The sequence below is a fragment of the Cotesia typhae genome, unplaced genomic scaffold, assembly GCF_013202065.1.
Source record: "Cotesia typhae breed Kobodo isofemale line unplaced genomic scaffold, CoteBio_Ctyphae contig_22, whole genome shotgun sequence".
In the NCBI taxonomy this organism is placed as follows: Eukaryota; Metazoa; Arthropoda; class Insecta; order Hymenoptera; family Braconidae; genus Cotesia; species Cotesia typhae.
Genome location: NW_027423728.1, coordinates 1,446,551 through 1,473,104, shown reverse-complemented (window position 1 = coordinate 1,473,104; position 26,554 = coordinate 1,446,551). Strand labels below are relative to the sequence as shown.

The window sequence follows — 26,554 nt, the reverse complement described above, 5'->3', positions numbered from 1 at the left end:
AACTATTTATTTAGATATAAAAAGAACAAAATTTGATGATACAAAATTATCTAGTTTTTACCTTAAATACAATCAATTTAACTAAATTAATTGGCTGTTCGTTATTTAAATTTGTTTAGTCGTGTTACAGAATTTTACAGATAATTTTAGTAAATAAAATTTTCCAAACCTTAATTTCCGCCTAATTGCGACCGCAGAATTGAACCGTTGGTTTTATTTACTTCGAAATTACTTTAATTACACTTAAATTTTTTTACACTGATTCTATTTTAAGTTATACCTTAAATTCAAGTGAACAAAACACTGAATTTTACAATTTTTATTGGCGATCCGCACTTGACAAACTCTGGAGGACGAAGAGAGCGAGTTCATGCGAGGATCTCCGGGCCTCGAAGTTGGGCGTTATAAAAATTAAGATTTGGGGGAAAACAGTAACCAATTAGTGGCCTATTTTCCTCGGCTTCTACCCTCTCTTCCGAGTTTCCCGAAGATGTTCGCTTGAACTCTCCTCTATTGGGCCCTGAGGGTCCGCTATCCCTCTCTCTCTCTAACTTATAGACTATATATATTTCTATGTATCCGTGTACGTGCAAGCACATTTACATGCACACAAATACATAGTTTCTTTATTTAACTAAATCTTTTATTTTATTTATAACTATTACTAATTTATTTATTAATTAATTGTTTATTTCATTATTAATAATTAATTATTAATCTTCTATTTTTATCTAAAATTTTATATTATTTTAATTATTTCTTTAACATTTTTTTTTTTTATTATTATTGTCCTTTAAAGAATTATTTAAGTTATTTCTAATTTACGTTACATTATTTTATCTACTATTATTCGTTATTTTGTTATTTGTTATTTAACTACTTTTATTTTTAAAAATTATTTATTATCTAATCTTTTTTTTGTTATTTTCGATCTTTATTTTTTACTTAGGATTTTTTTCCTAAGTTTATCTTATTTAAAACAAACTAAAAACTTTCCCAGACTTTGTCAGTGATGCCATTGAAAACTAAGGGCAATAAAACTCCCATTTATTTGTGTACTTAGGATTTTTTTCTAACGTCGGGAAAAGTTTTTAGAGAGACCGGACGAGACACTTAATGTTTTTCTCATTAAATGTTTCTCGAATTTTATGCTTTGAAATAAAATTCGAAGAAACCATAAAATAAAAAAAATGTATTTTAAAAAAAAAGACATTAAAAAAAAAGAAACTGTCGTTGTAAGCCATGACATAACAAATAATTAGTTATTAAATACTTAATTATTATTTTCCTTAAAGAATTATTTAAATTGTTATTATTTTATATTATTCGAAATATTATTATTTGTTGATTAACTATTTTATTTCTAAAATTATTTATTTTCTAATCTTTTTCTTTATTATTTTTTTTTGGACTTTATATTTTATTTAAAGTGTTTTTTTTAATTTAACTTATTTAAAATAAACTAAAAACTTTCCCAGACCTTATCAGTCATGCCATTCATACTAAGGCAATAAAATTCTTATTTACTTGTGTATTTAGGATTTTAATCTTTTACAGCCTTCAGTACATCCTAATGTCGAGAAAATTTGTAGAGAAACCGGACGAGACACTTAATGTTTTTCTCGTTTAATGTTTCTCGAATTTTATGCTTTAAAATAAAATCCGAAGAAACCATAAAACAAAATATTTAAAGAAAAAAAAATGTATTTAACAAAAACGGTCGTTGTAAGCCACGACATAACAAAAAGTTTCAAGTGCAATTTTGAGCGCTTAGTTTTATTTTCCAGATTTTGTTTCAACTTCCTGCAAAGGGAATGGAAAATTAAAAAAAATCGGGAAGTTATTGGTTTTTACCCCGTTTTTCAAAAATCGAGTTTTCAACGGATGATGACGTTCTGAGCTCCTAGAATGCTTCTTCAAATGTTTTCGCGATGATGTCTATCTGTCGCGCGCGTGTGTGTGTGTGTTGTCGTATGTAAACCTCTCATAACTTTTGAATGCCTTGACCGATTTCATCGCGCTTGGTGCCATTCAAAGGGGCTTGACCAAACTTAGATTTTATATACAATTTAGACCGTTTCGACTCGGTAGATTTTAAGAAGTCTAAAAAAAACTACCAAAAAAAATTTTTTCAAATATGGTTTTTCTAGAATAACTTTTAAACCACTCCACCGATGAATTCAAAAGTTATTGCGGTTTGAACATTTAACCAATAGTGTTTTATTTTATTTATATCAGAATTTTGAGTTCGGAGAGCTCAAAATGACACAAACGTTTTTTTTTGAGCTCCAAGAGCTAAGCTCAATTATGAGTATAGAGTTAGCGGAAAGTTGCAGAGATGGCCTTAAGGTAGTACTACTGTTACCACAAGAGTCAAATTCCAAAGCCTAACCTTATTTGATTAACGTAGTAGATTTCCCTATACTCAATCACGTTGAAGAAAGAGAGACAGAGATAAATTTTGAATGTTTTTTATCAATAAATATTCTCATATGCTCGAAAACCATACTGATTGTTATAAAATATGTTCTAGATGTTATTTTCTCTGGTTGTCTTAATTTTTATTAGAATTTGAACGTCCAGTTTTGTGAAATAAAATAATGTCTGTGGTTTTCCATAAGGATCAATGGTAAAGGCAAAAATATGTAAATATTAATATCTTTTTTTCAGGACTCGCCAGGCTTCCAAAAATTATACTGCTTAATTATGATATTATAAAGTACCAATTTGCCAAATTTCATTAAATTCTGAACGTCAATTCTAAAACCGGTAGTACTACCTTAAGGGTCAATCTGTTTTCTAATTTGTGTCACGTTCGACAGTCGCAATGGTTAGTAGATTGATGGGAATAATGAAATGATAAAATTCACTGTTTTTAAGATTTCAACAATTAAGGAAGTCAGGCCGATAAGGTTTTTATGATACGTCATGTAATTGTATGTTTTTAATTGAGAAGTTGTTTTGTTTTTGTAAACTTGAGCCGCTTACGTTTGCAAAAACAAGTTGATCTTGTTTATCGAACTGCGTGACTGTAGATCCAAGATCGTGTAGATGAAAATGAAAGATGGCGGTGAGGGTGATCCACTTCTTGTGAAGAGTGTTTTTATTTGTTTGACAGTTGGGTTTATTTATCGTACACTAGTTATGCTTAGTTGTTTGGATTTGTTTGATGAGATTAGAAATACAATTTGATTAGTACAGATAACTTAATGTTAATACAATTATGATATGTCTATGTATGTGTCTTACCTAACCTCCAGATGATATTGCTCACTGAAGGTGCATAAACTATATTTTCGCATTAAAGTGTCTATTTTACTTAAATCTACCTTAACCTTCCACACTGTTACTTCGGGTATGACTACTAGGTCACCAAGCAGATGTGAACTTTTATTCGATACCCCGTTCGCAAATGCAGACTTTTGTGTCTTGATTAAACTCTCAATAATAATCGCCTAGCGGATACGAAATTATTTCAGTGTTGTCAGGGGATCCAAGGCAACTTTTTACGGCTGAGTCGGAGTTGAATCACGAGGCAGCAGGTGGAACCGCACTTGGAAACTAACTGACTTTGCATCAATTTGTGGCTCTTTATATACTAATTTCTAGGCTAGAGATAGAAGTATGCTTTTGTTAAAACTGAAAATAGTCAAATAATTACAAGGTCGGTGTTAAGTTAAATAGAGTTCTAACATACGTAATTGCTTTGATTCCTGAAATTAATCGTAGAGCTACGACATCATAGACCTTGAATATTCTTATTTTCCCGAGCAGAGATTTTACTCTTATTACCGAACCGTTGCGTGATATTACTAACTAGGCCCTTACCGTCTTATCTATGGCTGCTTCTCGCTTCCACTCGTAGTGTCAGCGTAACTTATTACTATACTTAAAATATAAAATAGACATAAATCTATAAAACAATAATAAATCTATCATGCATATAATATTATGTTTTTATAAGAGCTATCAATGAAAGAAAATCGATTATATACGACCGGAATTACTATTTATCGGGATGTTACATTTTTTTATTTTTATTTTTTTTTTATAGATGTCAAATACATTTACATATGCTAGGATTAGATGCTTGGCCTGGGTATATTGGACTCAGATGTCGATACCGACTAAACATCCTTCTCTCTCCTTTCCTCATAGATGTTGTGAGGAAGACTGGATCGGAGCCGCGTTAGCATTGCTTCAATCCAGTCCATGTTGCGTCTCACGACACCTACTCCTTGCTACTGGTCCCTTCTGCGGTTTTTTCTTCTAGACTGCGCTGCGCGTAGGCTGCTGACCTGTTATCTTCGTTTTTAAGCATGCAAGTTATCAAGTTCTCCAAGGAGACCGTGGTGCCAATACTTTCTTCGGAGCTGCTTCTGTAGTCCTTTCACCGTAAACATTCGAAGAAAATGGGTTCGGCGTCGTCGATTTGGCTCGGGCAGTATTTGCAGGTCGGCGTGCGGTGCAGTCCCATCTTGAAGAGATAGTCGTTAAACTGTCCGAGCCCTGTCAATAGCTGGTTGAGGAAGAAGGCCATGTCTTCGTGCTTCCGAGAAAGCCAGATGCTGATGTTCGGGATTAGTCGCACCGTCAATCTGCCTGTCTCTCCCGATGTCCATCTGTCCTGCCACTTTTGTTGCGTTTCTGCCTTTATCCTCGCTCTTGCGTCCTTCATGTTTTCGTCACTATTTTTAGCGTCATAGAGTTTTGCTTTCTCAAACGTTAGTAAGTCGATGGACGCGGCTTCCGCAATGACCAATACAGCCGCTTCAGAAATCGTGTGGTAAGCACAGGCAACCCTGAGAACATCTGACCGTTGTACTACTGCCATTTTTTGCCGGTAGGTCTTTTGTTGTAGAATAATTAGGAGTATGTCTGGGTATTCCAGGGCTACAGTCTTGATCACCGATGCCGGGATGCTATCAGGGCAAGATGACTTTCCTGTCTTGAGTGACAGCCGCGTCTTGTAGTTCCTTGATTTTAAAGGGTGTTGCTTTACTGTTTTTAGCGAAGTGTTTCTTCTCCCGCGGTGGCTGCTTGGGGAAAAGCTCCGCTACAATTCTGTCCATAAAGGCAGGTGACTTCGGCGCTTCTAGTGAAACTTTTCCAAATTGTTCGGGGACAATTTGGTAGGCTTTACCCCAGATTTCCTTGTCGAGATCGTTACAGATCTCTTTCCACAACCTCGCTTTACTTGCTTTGATGGCTTGGCTAAACGTCTTTTTGGTCTGCTTGTACTTGTTCAAATGAAAGTCTTGGTTCAGGGAGTGTTTCGCAGCACTAGTTCCACGGGGACGTAGCTAATGGCATCTTTTGCAAAGTTCTGCTATGTCTGTTGTCCTCCAGTACTTCGGCCTGTGAAAACTATGATTTTTTAGCCGTGGTATAAACGCGTCACATGTGACAGCAATCTCCTTCATTGCATTAAGTACTGCCTTTTCCGTCTCGCTGCAGGCATCCGAAGTCAGATTATTCTGGAGGGTAGACCAGCTCCATGGAAGTGACGTGCGGAATTTTTCTGGATCAAGCTTCCTGGCGTTCTACTTCCATTGTTGAAGGACTCATTGTGGAGCCGAAACAGGTGCCAGATCAACGAAGAATGTCACATACTGGTGGTCACTATCACTGCATTGATCGGATACAGTCCAGTCTTTAATATGTTGGCTATCCTTGGAATTGCCAGCGAGATGTCGGGGATGGATTCTTTGTACCTCGGTCTTCTAAAGATTGTTGGCGTTCCAATGTTTAGCACGATGAGGTCAAGTTTTACTGCGAAGTCTGCTACTTTATTTCCTCTGGTGTCAGAGGAGTCAGCGCCCCATTTAGCCGATTTGGCGTTGAAATCACCAGCTACGATGACTTCACCGTCGAGCTTGATGATGGTGTCCTCTACGTTTGCCAACTTCTGGGGAAACAATCTAATCCTTTCGTTGAGTGAAAAGTAGACGCTCATCGAGTAGGTCGTGGGAGTCTTTTTTTCCACACGAAGCCTGCTCCGCTTCCGTTGTTGTTGACGGTGACCTTCGAGTTTACTATCCAGATCGCTGCTGTGCGGGACTTATCAGCGAACCATGTTTTACCGTCGATATTTAGATGTTCTTCGCAGATAAAACAGATGTCGATTTTATCTTCAAAGACGCACTGGTGTAGCAGGTTTTGCGCCAAAGCACATCTATTCAGGTTGCCTGGTAGTATGTGCATTATTTTTGCCCTCTCGTGGTTTCGGTAAGTGCTGTGCAGAATGCCTTGCAAGCTCCGGTGCTAAAAATATGGCATACATCGTCTTGGGCATCTTTGTCTGGAGTACAAACGAAACGTCTTGGCTTCTCCGTACAAATTCGAGACTTGTAGTTCTCTCCACCACATTTGTAGCAGCACCTGCTTCTGCCTGGTCCCGCACACTGACGTTTTTGGTGTTAAAAACCTAAACAGTTAAAGCAGCCGGTTACATTTGTAACTGAGCGTATACGGCAGTTAACCCAAGCGATCTTTATACGGGCCTTAATCGCGCTGGCCTCGTCTATCTCGCAGAAGGCTGCCCGATTGCCTCATGGTGTGGATTTTGTCAGATTTACTCGTTTGATCTCCAATCTCGACCGGGTTCACCTTGGTTTTAATTTCCTTCAGAAGATCTGCACAAGTTTGGCCTTCTACTGTTTGGACAAGCACAGCCTTAGTTCTTGTCTACTTCCTTCTCAGTTTCTTGGAGTCACCCTTACTTGGCTGGTTTTAGATTTCCGTAGATTGAGCCGCTGGCTCCTGTTGTGTTTCCTTTTTCTTCTTTTGCTGAGTAACTTTAGTCCAGGTATCATCCCAGGCTGTCTTTTTTTGTGCTAGCTTGTCAATTGCTGAAGGACTGGGTATGACCACAGCTACTTCTTCCTGTTGTCTTTTTCTTGCTTTGGTGATTTGGTTGAAGTAAACAGAAGTGGTCGATGGTTTGTGGTCGTCTACGGAGATGTTTGGGTGGTTATCGCCGAAATCATTGGTGATTTGTTGGCCAGTCTATATGCCGTAGCAATGGACGTAACCAATTTTCTGATTTCATAATGGAAATTTTTTTGTCATTCATGAAATCAGCTAACTTTTCGATCTCGATCACGAGTCGTGTTAGTTACACTATTCATAACTCAAGAATGGCTGAAGCTATCGAGATGGGACTGTTACCATTCGACGTAGAATTTTTCGTAGATGGTCATAGGCTCGTAATTTGTGGATTTTATTGATCTTTTCTTATTTTTCTTATGATTGAGTTTTATATACACTTTTTCCCCCTAATAAAAACAAAAGACTCAATTTTCATTCATTTGTTTTCAATACTCCTTTCTTTTGTTTTTATTGAATAACCTTTATAATATTTGATTGATTCAACATCATTTAAAAAAAGTTCATTAAAGAAACTAATTATGTCTGCTGAACTAAGTGTTAAAAAATTTTTATTTATATGCTGATCATGGGTTTGGTGATGATAATTGGTTCCATAAAATTAATTAGTTAGATTTCTATGAAATATACTAAAACTGTTGTTGTTTATAAACCAGAACTTATTGAAACATGAAATTTAGGCCATGTCTATGGAGTTTCAATAACGTTCACTAAAAAATTTCTTTGCAACAAACGTCTGTTTAGCAGCGGGGAATACGACATTGGAAGATTTCTGAAACTTAACATTACATGTACACAGTAAAAATTTTTGCGTCATTTCTAACACAAAAATATGTGTCAAAAAAAATTTAACATAAATTTTGTGTCATTTTAACATAAATGTTTTATGTTAAAAAAATAACACATTTTTGTGTTAAATGTTACATAAACTTATGTCAAAATAATCCATGATTCATCCGAAGATTTTTGACACGTGTAACTGTCGAATATTTACACAATAAAATGTTAAGAAGTGATCGCCCTAGATTGACGTAACGATAATGCTTAACCTCAATTATTTTCAATGAAAAACATTCAAGTTATTAAATATGTGGAACTTTTGTATCAATAAAGGGATTAATTGATAATTCGATAAAATAAACATTGTAGCAACAGGATATTTTTTATGGTTTTATTATAAAATAGTAAAATAATTATTTACATGAAATAATCGCAATTAAAATAACAAATTCTTTTTCGTAAGTTTCATAAATTTTCCAGATAGATATCTGCCAATGTCAATATCATCTAAACAATATTGTAAAATAATTATATTAATTAAAAAACTGATTTATATTTCGAAGAAAGTAAACGTTCAACAAAAAATATATAGGCTTTGGAGGTTAATTATTTTTATTAAAAACATTTCACACTAAATTAAATTGACATTTACGTTTGATACACTCAAATCACTTTCCACCAATAAAACATTAAATTTAACAATCACTTTTGAGTATTTTTAAAATATACTTTAAAAAAAAAATTTTTGTAAAACAAAATTTTTTCGATGTTTATATGAGATAAGATGTGGAATGTATAAGATGGCGGCGTTTATCTCGCCTAAAAAAGTAGAGAGCAGTTTCTGACACATGTTTATGTAAAATCAACACAACTTAAATGTTGATTTTATAATGACATTTTTGAAATGTTACTTTTTTATAAGATAACACTTTTTTTGTGTTGGAAAAAAGCGATCTAACAACACAATTGTATTATGTTAAATTGATACAAAAAAGTGTCAGATATTTGACACTAAAATATTTGACACGGAGAATTTTTGACGCAATGACGGAAAATTTTTTACTGTGTAGTAATTCATTTAACGGACTAAGAATTTACACACAAGTTATTATTGCTAATTTCATAATTTAGAAATTCTTCTTATTGTGGGCCCTGTTTAAAATTTCCAATAGGATCCCATCAAAAGCGACAAAAGCCACTTAGAAACCCCTAAATTTTATTGGTTTCTAAGTGGCTTTTGTCGCTTTTGATGGGATCTTATTGGAGTTTTTCAACAGGGGGGTCGCCAGAATGTAACAGATTAAAATGAATGCATTTTCCAAACATTGAATATGTAAAAAATAAATTTGGCTACTTATTAAGGTAGAATTCGTAAAAAAGAAAGTTTAATTTATTTTCTACAAAAACTTTTTGTTACTAAAAAATTTCGATAACAGAAAAATTCTTCGGACTTGAAGCTAGACAGATTTCAACTTCACTTATGATACTTGCAACGACTTTATTTAAAACTTTTAATGCTGATTTGGAATCTGTGCAAATCCAAACAACACTCAATTAAACTTCAAGTCTAGATCTGAAAATGCAATTATATAAAGTGCTTAGCGAAGCTTTATATATATATATATATATATATATATATATATATATATATATATATATATATATATATATATATATATATATATATAATATATAAAATTCTCGTGTCACAGTTTTCGTTGCCATACTCCTCCGAAACGGCTTGACCGATTCTTATGAAATTTTGTGAGCATATTGAGTAGGTCTGAGAATCGGCCAACATCTATTTTTCATCCCCCTAAATGTTAAGGGTAGTCCACCCCTAAATTTTTTTTTTATTTTTTAGACAAAATTTTTTATTTTTATTTTTTTATGATACAGCATACAAATATACATACAATCCTAAATTTTCATCCCTCTACGATCAACCCTTATTTTTTATTTGTTAATTAAAAAATTTAATTTTTTTTGCAAGAATTTTTTTTCATTTTTTCATGACTTAGAATAAATAATTTTATATTACTCTTAATTTTTCACCCTTCTACAATCGATCCCTATTTTTTATTTGTTTATTATGAACTTTAATTTTTCTGGTAAGTATTATATTTTTATTTTGTCATGACTTAGAATAAAAAAAATTCATATTACTCTCAATTTTCACCCTTCTACAATCAACCCCTATTTTTTAATAGAATTTTACATTTTCTAACCCCGGTCAATAGCTGATCAAAAGGGTTTCGGTTTGCCAACTCCGCTTGGGAGGATCATAATAGCAAGTTTCGTCGAGTGCAATTTTTCAAATACATTTTAAAAGTAAACATTAAAACAAAATTATAAATTTGTTTAAAAGTTATTTAGGAAAAAAAGTAAAATTTTCAAATATATAATTAATTTAATCAAACTTATCATAAATATTGAAGATACAGTATTACTGTGTCTTTGTTATGATCCAACATTAATGATACAGTAATACTGTATCTTTGTTATGATTCAACATTTATAATATTTAATACATTTATAATCTACATTTTTAATCCACAATTTTTACAAAAAAAATTGTATACTCCATTGCACAAAAAGGTTAATATTGTTGACTAATAGTTTCAGAATTCGTTGTATATACAATTTTAAAAAAAAGTTACAATAAATTAAAAAAAGACCATAGATTGGCCGCAAGAGGGCAAAACGAAAGGACGCGTCGAATTTTAGCGAGACTAGTTTAGAGAAAATCAGTTAAAAGAAAAACAGAAAAAACTGAAAAGTGCACAAAAAAGAGAAAGGAAAAAATAAATAAGCAAGCTAAGCAAAAAGGCAACAGAAAAAAGTGAAGAAAGAAAGAAAAGAAAAGTAAGATCAAGCAAAGTGAAAAATTGGAGGTTAGGTATGAGTAAAAAAGGTGGGAAGTACTATAATACAAGAAGCAAGAGTCAAACAGATATTAGAGAATTCGGGAAAATGAATAAGGGCAGTGAAAAAGAAAAATAATCAAAGAGTGACAATAAGGAAGAATTAAGTGATGGAGAGTTAGATATAACAATAAGACAGATAGACAATGATAGTGAAGGGGAAAATGAGGCGGGAAATATAACAGAGGCAATGATAAAAACGGACGTCACAACGGGAGAGGAGGGTAAAGAAGAAAATGGGTCAAAAGAAATACCGGCGGAGGAAAGACAGGTAAAGAAAATAAAACAGTAACATACCCGGAAGAGAGGGCGACAAGATCAGAAAATGAGATAGAAATAATAACAAACATCATAATAAAAGAATTAAAGACAGAATTCAAAAAAAGAGAAAGAGAACTTGTAAAGATAATAAAAGAAAAAATGGAAAGAATAGCCGAAGAAAATAAAAAAAAAAGAGAAGAGATAATAAAAGAACTGGAAATGAAAATAAGAGAAGAAAATAACTTAAGACAGTTAAAATGCAGACAATGCGAGGATAATAAAGACAGAGAAAGAAATGCAAGACAAACCCTGAGGGAAGAGAAAAGGAAATGGGAAACAGAAAAGGAAGAACTATTACAAAGAAGCTACAGACATGACGATATACTAGAAGGCATGGAAAAGGAGCAAAGAAGACTAAAAAGAGTGATAAAAGAACAAGAGGAAATAATAAAAGAGAAAAGTAAATACAGAAACGAAGACTACATGTCGGAGGAAGTGTCAAGAGGAGTGGTAGAAATAAGAAAAATAACGGAAAAGGAAGTGAAAAAGAATAAATAGAGAAGATTACCGACAAAAAGGAGAAACAGAAAACCGAGACAGGACAAACGATGAGAAAGGAGCCAAAGCAAAGAAGATCGACGGAAAGGAAGAAAATGGCGAAAAAGAAATAAAAGAGCCAAAAAAACTAACAGAGGAAGAATACAGAGAAGAAATGAAACAAAGGGAAAGGAGAAAAGATAGGATATATATAAAACACAACTGCATTAACAACAGAGAGGCGAGAAAAACGATAGAACAAAAAACAAGACAAAAAATAGAAGACGGAATGATAACCTACAGCAACGTTGGAATAATGGCAGTAAAAATGAGAAGCATTGAAGAAAAAGAAGAACTAATGAAGAATAAAGCAAAGCTAATAGGAACCAGTATATACATAGAAAACGACGTAACGGAAAGAATAAAAGAGGTGCAAAAGTACTTGAGAGATTTGGAAAGAAGAGAAAATGGAAATGGAAAATCGGCAAAAGCAACATATATGAGAATATGTGTGGATTACCACTGGAGCTTCTGGGACGAAAGAAGAGGTTTAGTAGACGATTGGAAGAGAAATGAGAGAAATGAATGACGTAGAAAAGGTAAAGAAAAAAAAGAAGAAGAAAAGGAAAAAAACATGGAAAGAAAAAACTTAGATACACAGAGTGAAAGAGAAGAAAATACGAAAAATGAAAAATACAAAAAAATTCAAAAAAGAAAAATACAAAAAAAATTAAAAAAGAAGAAAACAAAAAGAAAAAAAAACAACAGAACTGAAGAACAGAAAAAGAAGAAAAATGAAATAGACAGGGGAATAAAAAAAAAAAAAAAAAAAAGATCAGAGAGAGGAAAAAACAAATAGATGCAAAATCATAAGCTGGAACATAGCAGGAAATAAAGACATCGGCGAAATAAATGAGTTTATAGAAAAGTATGAAATAGTGTCGCTACTGGAAACATGGGGGGAAGAAAAAGAAAAAGAAAAGATAATGAATAAATTAAGCAGGAAAATGAAATCGTGGTATAAGAGTGCAACAAGGAAGGAAGAGAGTAAAAGAGGAAGAGCAAGTGGGGGACACTTACTAGGAATAAAAGAAAAAATCAAAGAAGAGTGGAATACAGAAGAATGGGAGCATGGATTTAAACTAATAAACAAGAAAGAAAGTGAAATAATAATTACAGTATATAACAACATAGGCATGAAAGAAATGGAAAAAAAAATAAAAAAAATAGTCAATGAAAACATACAAACTGGAAAAAATAATAATAATAGGGGATTTAAATGCAAGAATCGGAGAGTATAAGATAGAGGGATGTGATGAGAACAGAGTTAGAAAATCAAAGGACAAGAAAGTAAATGCAGAAGGAAAAAAACTGGTAAAAATGTGCGAAGAAATTGGAATAAAAATAATAAACGGAACTAAAAAAGGCGATAAAGAAGGAGAAGTAACGTTTATAGGAGGCAAAGACGAGAACCAATGCTCAGTATTAGATCTGGGGTTAGCGATAGACAGGGGAGGAGAAGATGGAGTAGAAAACTTCAGAATATTAAGAAGAATTGAATCGGACCACTTACCAATAGAACTAGAACTAAAAAGAACAGAAAAGAATGAAGAAAAAAAAGAGAAAGAAAAAGAAGAGACAGAAGGACTAATAAAATTAGAAGAAGACAAACTAAAATGGAAAAAAGAAAAAGCACAAGATTATAGTGAAATAGCATATGAATTATGGAGAGAAAAAAAAGAAGATAATAATGAATTTGAATGGAGTGAAATCAAAGAAATAATAAAAGAGGCAGCAAAAAAAACAAAAATGTACATAAAAAACAAGAAAGGAAAAGGATGGAAAAGACAAAAAAAAAGAATGGTTCAATGAAAACAGCAAAAAAAAAAGGAAGAAGTTTGGAGAGCACTAAAAGAAATGATGAAAAATTTAGAGAACAAAGAAAACAAGAAGAACCTGGCAAAAGCAAAAAGAGAGTATGGAGATGAAATAAAAAAAGCAAAAGAAGATTAGTGGGAGGAAAAAAAAAAGAAATAGACAAAACGAGAGACATGGCAAAATGGTGGGAAGCAATAAACAGATTTAGAGAAAAGAAAAAGAACAAAAACAGGGGGGAAAAATAAGTGGGGAAAAATGGGTAAACCACTTCACGAAAATACTAAATGGAAAGAAGTGTGAAGAACAAAAGGAAAAAGAAAATGAAAACAGAAGTACGCAAGAAGAAGAAAGCGAAGACGGGAGAATGGATGAAGAGTTCGGAAGAATAGAAATAAATAATGCAATAAGAAGACTAGGCAACAATAAAGCTCCAGGAGAGGACGGGATAACATCAGAATTTATAAAGAACATGACAAGAGAAATGGTGGAAGAATTAAGAAAAATAATAAACAAAATGTGAAGAGAAACCAGACTACAGGAGGGATGGGATAAGGCAAGAATAATACCGATATATAAAAGTGGAGATGAGAAAGACACAGGAAATTACAGAGGAATATCACTGCTAGACATAGGATACAAATTATTAACTACAATGATGGCAGAAAGAATAATGTGTTGGACAGACAGAGAAGGAAAAATAAGGGAAAGCCAAGCAGGGTTCAGAAAAAAAAGAGGGGCAAGAGATCATATATTCACGTTAAATGCAATTATAAATAAAAAAATAGAAGAAAGAAAAAAACTATATGTGTGCTTTATTGACTTGGAAAAAGCATTTGACACTGTAGACAGAAAATTATTATTAGAAAAACTATGGAAAATTGGAATAAAAGGAAAAATGTACAAGATGATAGAAAGAATATACGAAAAGACAATGAATGAAGTAATAGTGAATGGAGCAAAATCAGAAGAATTCGAAGTAAATCAAGGTGTAAGACAAGGCTGTGCGTTAAGTGCAGTCTTGTTCAATATATTTATAGATGACATGGAAGAAGAAATTGAGAAAAAAAACATAGGAGGAACAGTAATAGGAAGAAAAAAAATCTTTATGATCAAGTACGCTGATGATGGAGCAGCTGTGGCTGATACTCCAGAAGGACTAAAAGAAATGATAAGAGAAATAGAAAAATACACAGATAAAAACAAACTAAGAGTGAACGCGAAGAAGACAAAGATAATGATATTTAGAAATGGGGGAAGAAAAATAGAAAAAGAATGGAAGTACAAAGGAGAAAAATTGGAAGTAATAAACAGCTTCAAATATCTGGGATACAAATTCACCACAAAGAATAGTTCAAGCGAACACTTGAAAGATATGGAAAACAAAGCAAATAAAATAGCGAATGCAACATGGGAACTAATAAAAAGAACGGAAAGAAACAACATAAGAGACAGAATATATTTATACAACACCCTAGTGAGATCAGGATGTGTATATGGAGTAGAAACATGGGGAAATGAAAACATAAAAGAAGTAGAAATAATACAGAACAAATTGAACAGAATGGCAATAGAAGTAGGCAGAAATACTCCGAGTTGCATAGTAAATCAGGAAATTAAAAGTGACAGAATAGAAATGGTAATAAGAGAAAGATTTTGGCGATATATAATAGAAATAACAAGAATGGAAGAAGAAAGATGGCCGAGAATATGCTTAAGAGAAGAAATGCGAGGAATATTAAATAAAAAACCGACAAGATGGGGAAAAAAAACGGAAGAACTAGCGAAGAAAATGAAATGCGAAAATGTGATAAAAAAGATATTCAACAGAGAAGACACAGAAGAAATAGAAACAGAAATAAAGAAAGGACTAGAAGAATTAAAAGAGCAGATAAAAAAAAAAGAACTAGAAAAAATAGAAAAGTCAAAATTCAGTGAAATATACAAAGAGATAATAGAAGATAACGAAACAGACAATTATTGGGAGGAAAAAGGAATAAAAAGTAACGAAAAAGAAGTGTGGGCAAGAAGGAGATGTGGAAATTTCATGAGAGCGGGTAAAAAAGGAATAAAAGACTGGAAGTGTAGAATATGTAATGAAAAAGAAGAAAACATAGTACATATCCTAACTTGCAAAGAAATAATAAATAAATTAGGGGACGAAAATAAGGCGATATTAAGCGATCTGTGGGAAATAAATGAAAGTGAGAGTAAAGTGAAAGAAAAAATAATAGAAATATCAAAGGGTCAAATAAACAAGAATGTATGTAAAGTGTTGAAAGAAATAGAAAATATTATAAAAAAGATAGAATGAAAGAGAATGAGAGAAAGTGAAGGTAAATAAAAAGAAAGTGAAAATTAATAATATGGTGTAAAGCAAATAGCAATAAATATTGTAACATTAACATAAAATAATATATATTTTTTAATAAGATTTGTAACCATAAATGTATAAAAGAGATAAGAGAAATAAGCAAAATTCAAGGTTAATGTATAAAAATATGTAAGAAAGAAAAAATTAAGGGAATGAAATAAGTAAGTAAGACGAGGGAAAAATGAAAGTAAAAATAGAGATAAGAATTGGAAAAATATATATAGAATAAGAAAATAAAATGAAAGGAAGAAATGTATAAAATGTATATAAAAACTTTGTAAAACACTATTTTAGTGATACAAATAAAAAGCTATATATCTATCTATCTAAAAAAAGACCATTCGGCAGCCAAAATGGGAGTAGATTACTTAAATAACAAAGATAAATTTTTTGCAATATAATATTGATCATAATATATAACTTCTGTTACAATAAAACAGTGACATCAAAACAAATTCAAAAGTATAATTTCATTAGATCTGTCTGAGAGTGTAGGAAATTTTTGGTCTAGACTGATAGTGGGGTATGGAAATTAAAGTTTATGTAATGAACTTTGAGGTGCAATTTACAAAAATTTTACAAATCATCGCATTCAGAAGTCATTTTGCGATGAAACAGTAAAAGTTTCAAATTTTGAGGAATTAGAAGAATTCAAATTTCTGTCATTCATAAACTTTTTAATCTAAAAAAATATATAAATATGCAAATTAAAGATTGCTTAATAAGCTTTCAGATGTAATGTACAGGAACTCGAGAGGATAACGTGTTCGATTGTTATTCCACGAAAATACGGTAAGAGTGAAAATTTCTGCGATTTTCAAAAATGTCTAAATTGCTGTCGTCCCTAAACTATTTAATTTGAAAAAATGAATAAGTATGCAAACCAAAGCTTATTATATAAGCTTTCAGATCCGATTTACACAAATTGAATATAAAATCGCATTTAATTGTTATTGCACGGGAATACGGTAAAAGTGAAAATTTTATCGAATTTCGAAAATTTTTGAATTGCTTTCATTAAATAACTAACCGACAGATTTGGCTCAGCTTAGAACTTAACCTCAGAAATTGGCCTAAGAATAAGCATGTTACGTTTTATTAAGATCTTCACTCATATACCACATACGCGCACACTTACAATAAATAAGATATATTTTCATGCACTAGAATAATTCATATGGCAAAACAACGTTTGCCGGGTCAGCTAGTATATATATATATATATATATATATATATATATATATATATATATATATATATATATATATATATATATATATATATATATATATATATATATATATATATATATATATATATATATATATATATATATATATATATATATATATATATCGATTTTGTTTGGTCAAAATTTTTTATAAAGCTCAAAAAACTACATCGATCGCCGTCAACTGTTAAAAAATCGGTTAATTCATTCAAAAGTTATAGTAGTTTGAAAATTTTAAAAATCGTCTTTCATCAAACTTTCATTAGACTTTTGAGCTCGAAGAGCCCAAAAGCATAGAACAACTATCTCTTTGTGCTCGGTGAGCTTAATCTACTGGAAAACCGATTTTTTTAGCTCGAAGAGCTCAAAAACAGCAGAATCATTACATTTTTGAGCTCGGAGAGCTCAAAAACATCATATATAAACGCTTGGTGTTAGAAATTAGCGGGAAGTTGCAGGGATGGCCTTTAGGTCAACCGTTTTCCAGATTTTTTGGAATACATTTGAATGGTCCCACTGGTCGATTCCAAAAACTAATCAGCTTTTAACCTTCAAAAACGACGTCTATCACCGCCAACCGCGTCAAAATCGGTTCATTCATTCGGGAGATATCGTGAACGAAAGAAATCAAAAAATTAAAAAAAAATGGAATTTTTCAAGAAAAACTCTCAAATTTCTCATCTGATCAATTTATGTTAACATACTGTTTATAGTACTAAAGAAACTGCATAGATTGCTACAAACCGCGTGAAAATCGGTTAATTTGTTCGAGAGATATCGTTGTCGAAAAATTTTGAAAAAAGTGTTTTTGAAGTGAAACTTCTTTGCGCGCGTTGAGGGTAAAATTTCAAGGTCGCGTCACAATAATAATAATATGAGCGTCACAATAATCATAATATGAGCGTCACAATAATCATAATATGAGCGTCACATTAAAAGACGCATATATGTACGTAGTCGGAGAGAAAAAGATAAAGATATAAAGGAATTCTATATTATTATTATCTATCTATTATTATTATGTATTTTATAACCTCGTGTTTGTTTATACTGTTTTATTAACATTTTTATTCAGATATTTTAATATTCGACACCATCAATTAACTTTTTTTATGAAAAATTCAGTCTGCAATTAAATAATAATCCTAACATGTCGACAACTAAATACGGAACCACAATAGATTCCATTTTTACAGGATATTTATTTATTTATTTATTTCTTTCTTTCTTTATTTAACAAAACCTGACAGCCTGTACAGTCAGTTATGAGGTTACAAAAATATACAAAGATGTATGTTGATATGTATTAACACATGTTGCATGTAAAAACAATATAAAAGAAAAACAAAACAAAAATAAAAAAAAAAGAAAGGATGAAATTTTTAGGTTATAAGTTTAGGGTGTTTAATATTGAAACACATTGCACAGTATAATAAAAAAGTATAGTAATCTTAATTATTCGATATAATTTGTAAGATTATGTTGGTGCCGGAGAATAATATTCTGCATTGATTAAATTATCTAGAGTTAGTTACAATAGATGTGAGGGCATTGGCATTGCAACGTGAAGAGTAGTCCAGGAGGTCAGTATTATTGTCATGTTGGACTATAAAATTACAAGCATCAATCAGTCTATTGATAGGCGATGAGAGGTAGAAATTGCTCTTTTGTCGAGAAATTTAGAAAATATTGAAACAAGAACTTATGTTTCATATTTTATTTACCATAAGGCTCTAGTGACAACCATATCATTACAAATACCATCAGATGATGTACATATTAAAGAAATAAATTAAAAGAATATGTGACATAAATAGTGTAAATTTTTCTCATTTAATCCTTTCAATACTATATATCAGTTAAATTCTTTCAATACTATGTATGCATAAATCCTTTATGTACCTGTCTTTGATATCTATTAACTGTTAATTAATGAATTATAAATTGAGTTGGCCAAAGAAGTTTCACTTCTAACATGTGTACTCTGTACACACGCTCTTTTTTTTTTTTTTACATAACTTCAAGATTTCTTTTTGGATCCTTTTCGATGAAATAAAACAAGTATTAGAGCCCACAAGACCCCGTCAATCGCTGCCAAGAACGTGAAAATCGGTTGATTGGTTCGTGAGTTATCGTTGTCGATGAGATTTGGAAAAAGTGCATTTTTCAAATTCTTCTTAGATTATCGGTTTGATCAGTTTGTGTTTAAAAGTATATTGTAGAATCTAAAAAACTGGGTGAAATGCTATTAACTCCGTGAAAATCGGTCCATTCATTCAGAAGTTATTGCAGTTTGAAAATTAAAAAAGTACTGATTTATTAAACTTCTATCAGACTTCTATTAGAACAGCTACATCTTCAAGCTCGAAGGGCTCGAAGTAACATATAAATTATATTTTCAAGTTCGAAAAGCTCATAAACATCATAAATTCAATTTTAAGCGCTTAGATATGAAATTAGCAGGAAATTGCAGTGATGGCCTTTAGGGTCAACCGTTTTCCAGATTTCTTTTTTCACTCCATTGACGAAGTATTGTTCTGAAACAGAAAAAAAAATTCTCACCAAAGAATAGTTCTTAATTTCAATTTTCAGTACTCGCTAAATGAATTTAAAGTTTTCCCATATAATTAATAAAAATTATTTTTTTTTGCTTAAATTATCTGTAGCACAGCAACATTTTATGATGTTCATTTGACCAAAGGCGGAAGTTGTAGAGGGAAACTTCCTCTTTAAAAACTCTGACAGCCATTTCCAATTTAGGACCTATCTCGCCAGTAAAAAATTGCATATTCGATTTTTGCTCAAAAGTCGTAGATTTTTGATTTTCTCTCCTAAACTATTGATCTGACACCAAAATTGCAGAGGAACTTTTTTGTAAAGAATTCAATTTTCTACAAGACAGATTAATAGCTAAACTCTTTTAATGAATTTCCTTTGAGTTAAATTTAATTAATTACAAGAAAACGATCAAAGACAATATTTTATCGTAATTTTTATTCTTTTTAATAAAACAACGGTTGAAAAAAAAATCTGGAAAACAGTTGATCCTAAAGGTTATCTCCGCAACTTTCCGCTAATTCCATATCTAAACGCTTAAAATTGGGCTTTTATGACGTATTGGAGCTTTTTGAGCTGAAAAATATAATTTTTGTGTTATTCTAAGCTCTCCAAGCTGAAAAAATAGCTTTTCTGTGATATCGAGCTCTCCGAGCTCAAAAGTCTGATAGAAGTTGGATAAAACACTATTTTTAAAATTTTCACTGCAATAATTTTTGAATGATTGAACCGATTTTTAAGCGGTAGGCAGAATTATACGCAGTTTTTCAAGCCTTATTAAAAATTTTTAAGTTTGGATTGATTGAACTAAAAATTTTAGGGTACTTCCGAAAAAACGATTTTTTCAGATTTCTTTCGTTTACAATATTTCTTGAACGAATTAACCGATTTCGACCGAATTAGCGGCAATCGACGTGGTTTTTTCAAAATTAAGAGCTAATTAGTTTTTGGAGATGATCGATCAAGCCGTTAAAAAGTTATTTCAAAAGAACCACTTAAAAAAAAATTAGGAAAACGGTTGACCCTGACGGCCATCCCTGCAACTTCCCGTTACTTTCGTAATTAAGCGCTCGATATTGCACTTATTATGTTTTTGAACTCTTCGAGCTCAAAAATCTAATTTTCGTGTAGTTTTGAGCTCTTTGAGCTCAAAAGTTTAATAGGAGTTTATTAAAACAATCGACGTGGTTTTTTGATGTTAAGAGCTGATTAGTTTTTGGAATTTATCGGTAAAGCCGTTTAAAAGTTATTCCAAAAAACATTTCAAAAAATTTTTTTTTGTAGTTTTTTTACAATTACTCAAAATCTACGGGTCCGAATCGGTTCAAATTTTTAGGAAATCTAAGTTTGGTCAAGCCCTTTCGAATGGCACCAACCGCGATGAAATCGGTCAAGCCGTTCAAAAGTTATAAAAGGGTCACACACACACACACACACACACACACACACACACGCGCGCGTGCGCGCGCGCGCACGGGGAAGCTTGCTAGGACCTCAAAACGTCGAGATCTGATACGAACTTGATTTTCAATAAACGGAGTAAAACAAACTTTCTGATTATTGAAAATTTTCAATCTTTTTAGCGGAAGTTAAAAAAATAAAATTTTTATATATACAATTAATCAAATTATACTTTTTTAAAAAATTTTTTTTTCTCTCTAAAATCTTTATTTTTTCGATTAAGGAGATTGGGTTTTTGAAAAGTTTGAAAAAAAAAAAAAAAAATTTTATTTTTTTTCGAAAATTTTTTTTTTTTAATTTGTTTTTTTAACGTCTTCAGGATGCTCCACTATTGTCAAAAAAAATTAATTCAATTTTTTCTGACCGCTACTACTGCCTTAGTTTCAAATCTCATTTTAAAAATTCAATAAAAACAAATTTTTCATGATCATGTCTGAAATCTAGACACTTGGAGCTACAATTTGCTTTTTTTATTTTTTTTTGTACGACCATTTTCCTCGGAGTTACAACTTGTTGAAAATCACCCAAAAATTTGAAATTTTTTTCATATCCCTTAATTTTTGTGACTAGTGTATAAAAGTTACAGTATTACTGTATCTTTGTTATGATCCAACATTAGGAGTACAGTCATACTGTATCTTTATTATGGTCTAACATTTGTAATAATTAATACATTTGTAATCCACATTTTTAAAGTTAAAATTAAATAATGCTGTGAAGTGGGAAAGAAGAGGAGTTACGGTAATTAATACGTGATGCGTTCTAAAATTTACGTAACAGGATAATAGGGTATTTGTATGATTTCTGTAGCTGGTAACTTTTGGTATTTTTAAAATTTGTTACGTTGAAAACGCAACTAAAATTTAATTATTTTTATCCTAGCCGTGAGGCTAATAGATAAGGATCTGAAGCTTACAGGAAAAATTTTTGTGAAATAAATAATAATAAAATATGAATTAAATTTGATAAATATATTTTAAAATTCTAATACAAAATTTCAATTTGGAATAAAAAAGCAATACACAAAAAACGAAAATTATAATTGTAGACTTACTCAATATCGATGACACCGTTTCTTGCCGGCTTCAGTAATTTTAAGAAAGGAATTAAATCGAATCTATTTTAATCAACTTGTACGAAATGAAAAATTTAAATTGTATAACGAACTGACGAAACTTGGGACTTACTCTAAAACTTGACTTCGTGTTAAGGTGGTAAAAACTAAAACTGGACTGACTTGAAAAACTTGGAAAACTGAAATCGACAAGACCTTGGGGGCGGTGACATTTTCCTAAATTCTATGTTCCGGGGAAACTCTAGGCCAATTACAATAACACTAAGTGGTCCGAGTTTCCCTTTCTCAAGGAGCCCATCGCTTCGGGTAGCGCACTACTCCCTCTACGTTGTCTCAAGGGCCTGTTGACTGACCCCCTTCTCTTAAATTCTATATTTAACAATTAGAAAAGGAATTATTATTAAATTTTTACCTTTTTCACTAATTTAAATTATTAATTGAAATATAATTTTCGATGATCATATCTTATTATTCTATTCACGAGGTATTATTAAATTAGTTAGATAAAAATTAATTTGTGCATAGATTACAAATTATCATTAGTTTCTTAGATCTAAATTTTTCTTTTTATTTAAGTCGTTATTTTATTCGAAAATAAAAGAAAACATTTATTTATTTTTTTTTTGTTTAAACTTAAATTATAGTTATTAAATTTTGTTCCTTAAATTATCAACATTTATTTTTTTTTCTGTTGATATGTTATGTCCGTAGTCGTTAAAAATGCGGTAGCGAAGTTACGGTGGAGGATCGGACTAACTTTTAAGAATACACATCGAGGGGTTTTTATTCTCGTTGTTAAATTATTTGTTGTGGGAGCTTTCGAGAGACGAAATACCACGCCTTTTGAAGAGACTGAGAATTTTTGTAGAGATTTGATTTTCTTAGGTTTAATAGATTATTTTTCACTTACCTTTAGATGGCTTGTTCCTTACTGATCCGGGCCTCGAAGGGCAGCTGGAAGCGCTCTCGAGTCTGGATGTTGAATTTGAGGGCCAGGAATGGATGATTAAGGGCTGCTTTCTCAGTAAAGAACGACTCGAGATTTGTGTAGTTTGTTTTTATTAGAACAGCAGCAATCGGGATGTTACACTTTCACGATAATTTTATTTAGCACTTATGAACTAATTATTTAAATTTTACGCTTTAATTTTTGGTTAACATCTTTCCAGTTTCCCGCAGGAAAAAGTGCGTAACTGACCGAATAATAATTAAACTTAATAGATTCGAACCGATGTAAATGCGGAGCAAATTAAACGGTTAATCTCTTATATTAACGAATTTATCTATTTTACGTCTGCCGGATGATCGAGACCCGCTTGAACTAAGTGCGGCGCAAATTAGAACAAAAGCCCTTACAGACGGCGGCCCGCTTTAACTAAGTGCAGTGCAAATTAATTAAAAGACCTGAATTTAGTTTTATCACGTTCGCCGTATTAACGGGGACCTGCTTGATCTAAGTGCCGTGCAAATTAAACCAAAAGCCTCTACGAACGTGGGCCAGTTAACAAAGATACTTGAATTGAATTAGTTAAAAGACGTTGGGCGGTGGTTGCCGCCTCTTTTAAAAGTTCCCGCTGCTTAGCTTGCAGAAATCCCCATCGGTCAGTCGGCAGTCGCAACGATATTAATTTTAAGGTGGTTTTCGCGCATAGGTGGGTCTTCTAACTAAAGCGGGAATTTTAAATAAAAAGAAAAATTTTCGGGCGGACATAACAGATACTAGAATTATCACAACATTCCTTTTTATTTTTTTCTTCTATCATTATTTACTTTTAGTTTATTTAAAGTATTGTTTATATATAAATTTATCTTGTTATCGAAAACTTCTATTTCGGATCTCGACAAAGTTAAAAATTCCATTAGGGTATTTGTTCAGGCTCAAATCCCTTAGTGTGGTCAGGCCCAACTAAAAACTAAATTTTTAAAATAAGTTTCTTTTGAAAATACTATTGATAAATTTGAAGATAACAAAAATTTAAGATAACAAAATAAATGTATGTAAATACAAAATTACAAAATTATTACTAAAATAATTAAAGCCTATTCAATATTAATTAAAAATGTCGAACATTGAGTCCGACATAACAAATTTATATAATTTTTTAGAATTATGGAAAGAAATATTTCGTTTCCGTATGTAAATATTTAAATAATTAAATAAATAAAAGTGCTTTTAAATAACATAAGAATTATGTGACGTTAAACGTGATGTGATTAGTGTGACGTAAATGTGCTTCCTCTGGTGCGTTTGTTCAAATCTATAATGAATAATCTATAATATTTTACAGCGCTGAAAAAATCTAAAGTAAGTTTGAACAACTTTCAATTTTGTTACATAATATTATTAAGGCCAGACTTAACTGTAAATAATTAAAAGTGAAATCAATTTTTGTGTATTTTTTTTTCTAATCTAACGTGAATACTAGTGTGGATGTAATGAACACGTCAATTTTATTGTACTAGGACTGCTGAGCACTATCAGTTTGACAGTGCAGTTCGTAATTATTAATTACTAAATGAAAATGCCCAGACGAAAAGTGGACGCTGGTTTTAGTAAAACACGATCAGATAATTTACCACGAGTCGATGCATTTATGATTGCAATTTTTATCGCTACAAATTCAGATTTTGTATCAGCAGAAATCAAAGGAACAAAAGCTAACCTGTTGGTATATTTTGATGAGCTATTTAAATTGATATTAGTTAGAAATAAATTGATATTATTTTATCGAAAAAAAAAATAAATAAATAAATAACAATTTAACAAGTATCTTATGTTACTATCGTATATTATACTCGTTGGGAAGGAAAATGAGAAAAGCCTCAGATTACATGTAATTGTTGGCCTAGGCGAAGCCGAGGTCGACAAATATGTGATCTGAGGTTTTCTCTTCTACTTTCCAAGGGCTGTATACGATTTTTTTCCTCGACGGAAGTGAAAAGCAGCATCTTCTTTTAGCGTAGCGGGAGGAAAATTAAGGATTTCTTTTCGGAGGGGAGAAAACTACATTATTATATTTATCTCACTATTTTGGATTAATTTATTTAAATTATAGATCTGAGTGAAAGGCATATGGAGATGCAACCATAGAATTCGTACAATTTGAACTGAATGGACCTGAGTGTACTCTTAAGTGTCTCATTTGTCCTGAGCACAGAGTATGTAATAAATCCTATACTGTGACTCGAATCCTAAATATTGTTGATGAAGAAATTCTATCGATTAAGTTTCATGATTGTGCTGCTTCCTTAGGTAAAGAAAATACTTTAGCGACAGTAATAATTATTACTGTTATTGTTTCTTTTATTAGTTTCTACATAAACATCCATGGTACATACGTTACATGATATGCTAAATCAAAGTTTTTCACAATATAAAAACCAAGAATAACTTTTTTTCATATCGTTTTTAGGTGGATGTAAACACTCTAGTTTTCTTGATATGGTTACACAGAAGATCTGGAGAACTGTCACTAACAGATGTCGAATGTTATTGGCACAAATCTGTTTTATCTCAAGTTGGGTCATCTATCAAATTTATTGGGGTGAAAGATTTTGCTTCTGATACATATATTACTCTGTAGAAAAACCTTTCAATACGTTGCAAGAATTTGTAAATAAAACTAAACACAAAACGGTACGGAGCCTAATTTTGAAATATTTTTGCTTTGAAAATAGTGAAAAAAGTTTTTCGATACACAATTTGCTAGTGGATTTTATTAATAAATTATTAGAACTGTAGTCAAGTTGCTGGCTGGTGGTCAAAAACTACGTAATACAAAAGCTATGGAACGACGTAGGGCGTTAGAACTTATAGTTTTGCAACGAGTTGGACAGAAGTTGATGAGAAAATGCAAAAAATGTGGTTTATTCCTATGCAATCAGTACCTACACTTGACCAGATGCGATAGATGATGAATTCGTTGTGGAAATTAAGTGCCTGATGTCTTAAAAGAGTGCTCTTACATATATTGACACTACAAATTATAATAAGATCTCTATGAAATATATTACTCAAATGAAGATTCAAATGCTTTTCTCAGGAAAAAAAGGTATTGTTTATCGTAGCTGACTCGAAATTTGAAAAAAAAACACGGGAATTTAAATCGATTATTGTTGATTATGATTCACAATTTGTTGGAAAATTATTTCAAGATTTAAGTAGATTTTGGAAAAAATTTATTTTTCAATGTTTATATAATTTTTTACTATAAATAAAGATACCAAATTGTAAAACTACATAGATTTTATTTATTCACAAATTTCAAATTTTTGTATTCTTATCGATCTTTCAATGTGAATACGGAGACTTGCGATTCGTTTTGTATTAATAACTTCATCATGACTTAGTTTACTCTGAGAACTTACTGTCAGTGGTCTAATTAACATACAGCTTTTTTCAACTACCAAATTTTCTATGTGTTTAAAGCCTCTATCAGGTAATACCGCAGCACCTGGTTTCAAATAATTCAAATATCCCAACTGAGAAACGATTTCAGCATCCGATGTTTTACCACCGAATTTAGGTGAAATAAAATTAACAATGGTAACATACCATACGATCCGAGGCCATTATATCTGCGACACTAAA

The 26,554-nt window shown here is 31.6% G+C and overlaps 2 protein-coding genes across 8 annotated transcripts in view; both read left to right on the top strand.

Annotated features, from left to right (window-relative positions):
• Window positions 1–26,554, top strand: part of Kuz (zinc-dependent metalloprotease kuz) — a 128,643-nt gene that overhangs the window by 32,532 nt on the left and 69,557 nt on the right. The window lies entirely within an intron of this gene.
• Window positions 9,406–11,411, top strand: LOC141524030 (uncharacterized). The gene has a single exon (XM_074237674.1). It carries the CDS (start codon window positions 11,013–11,015, stop codon window positions 11,409–11,411), a length of 399 nt encoding a protein of 132 aa, XP_074093775.1. The 5' UTR covers window positions 9,406–11,012.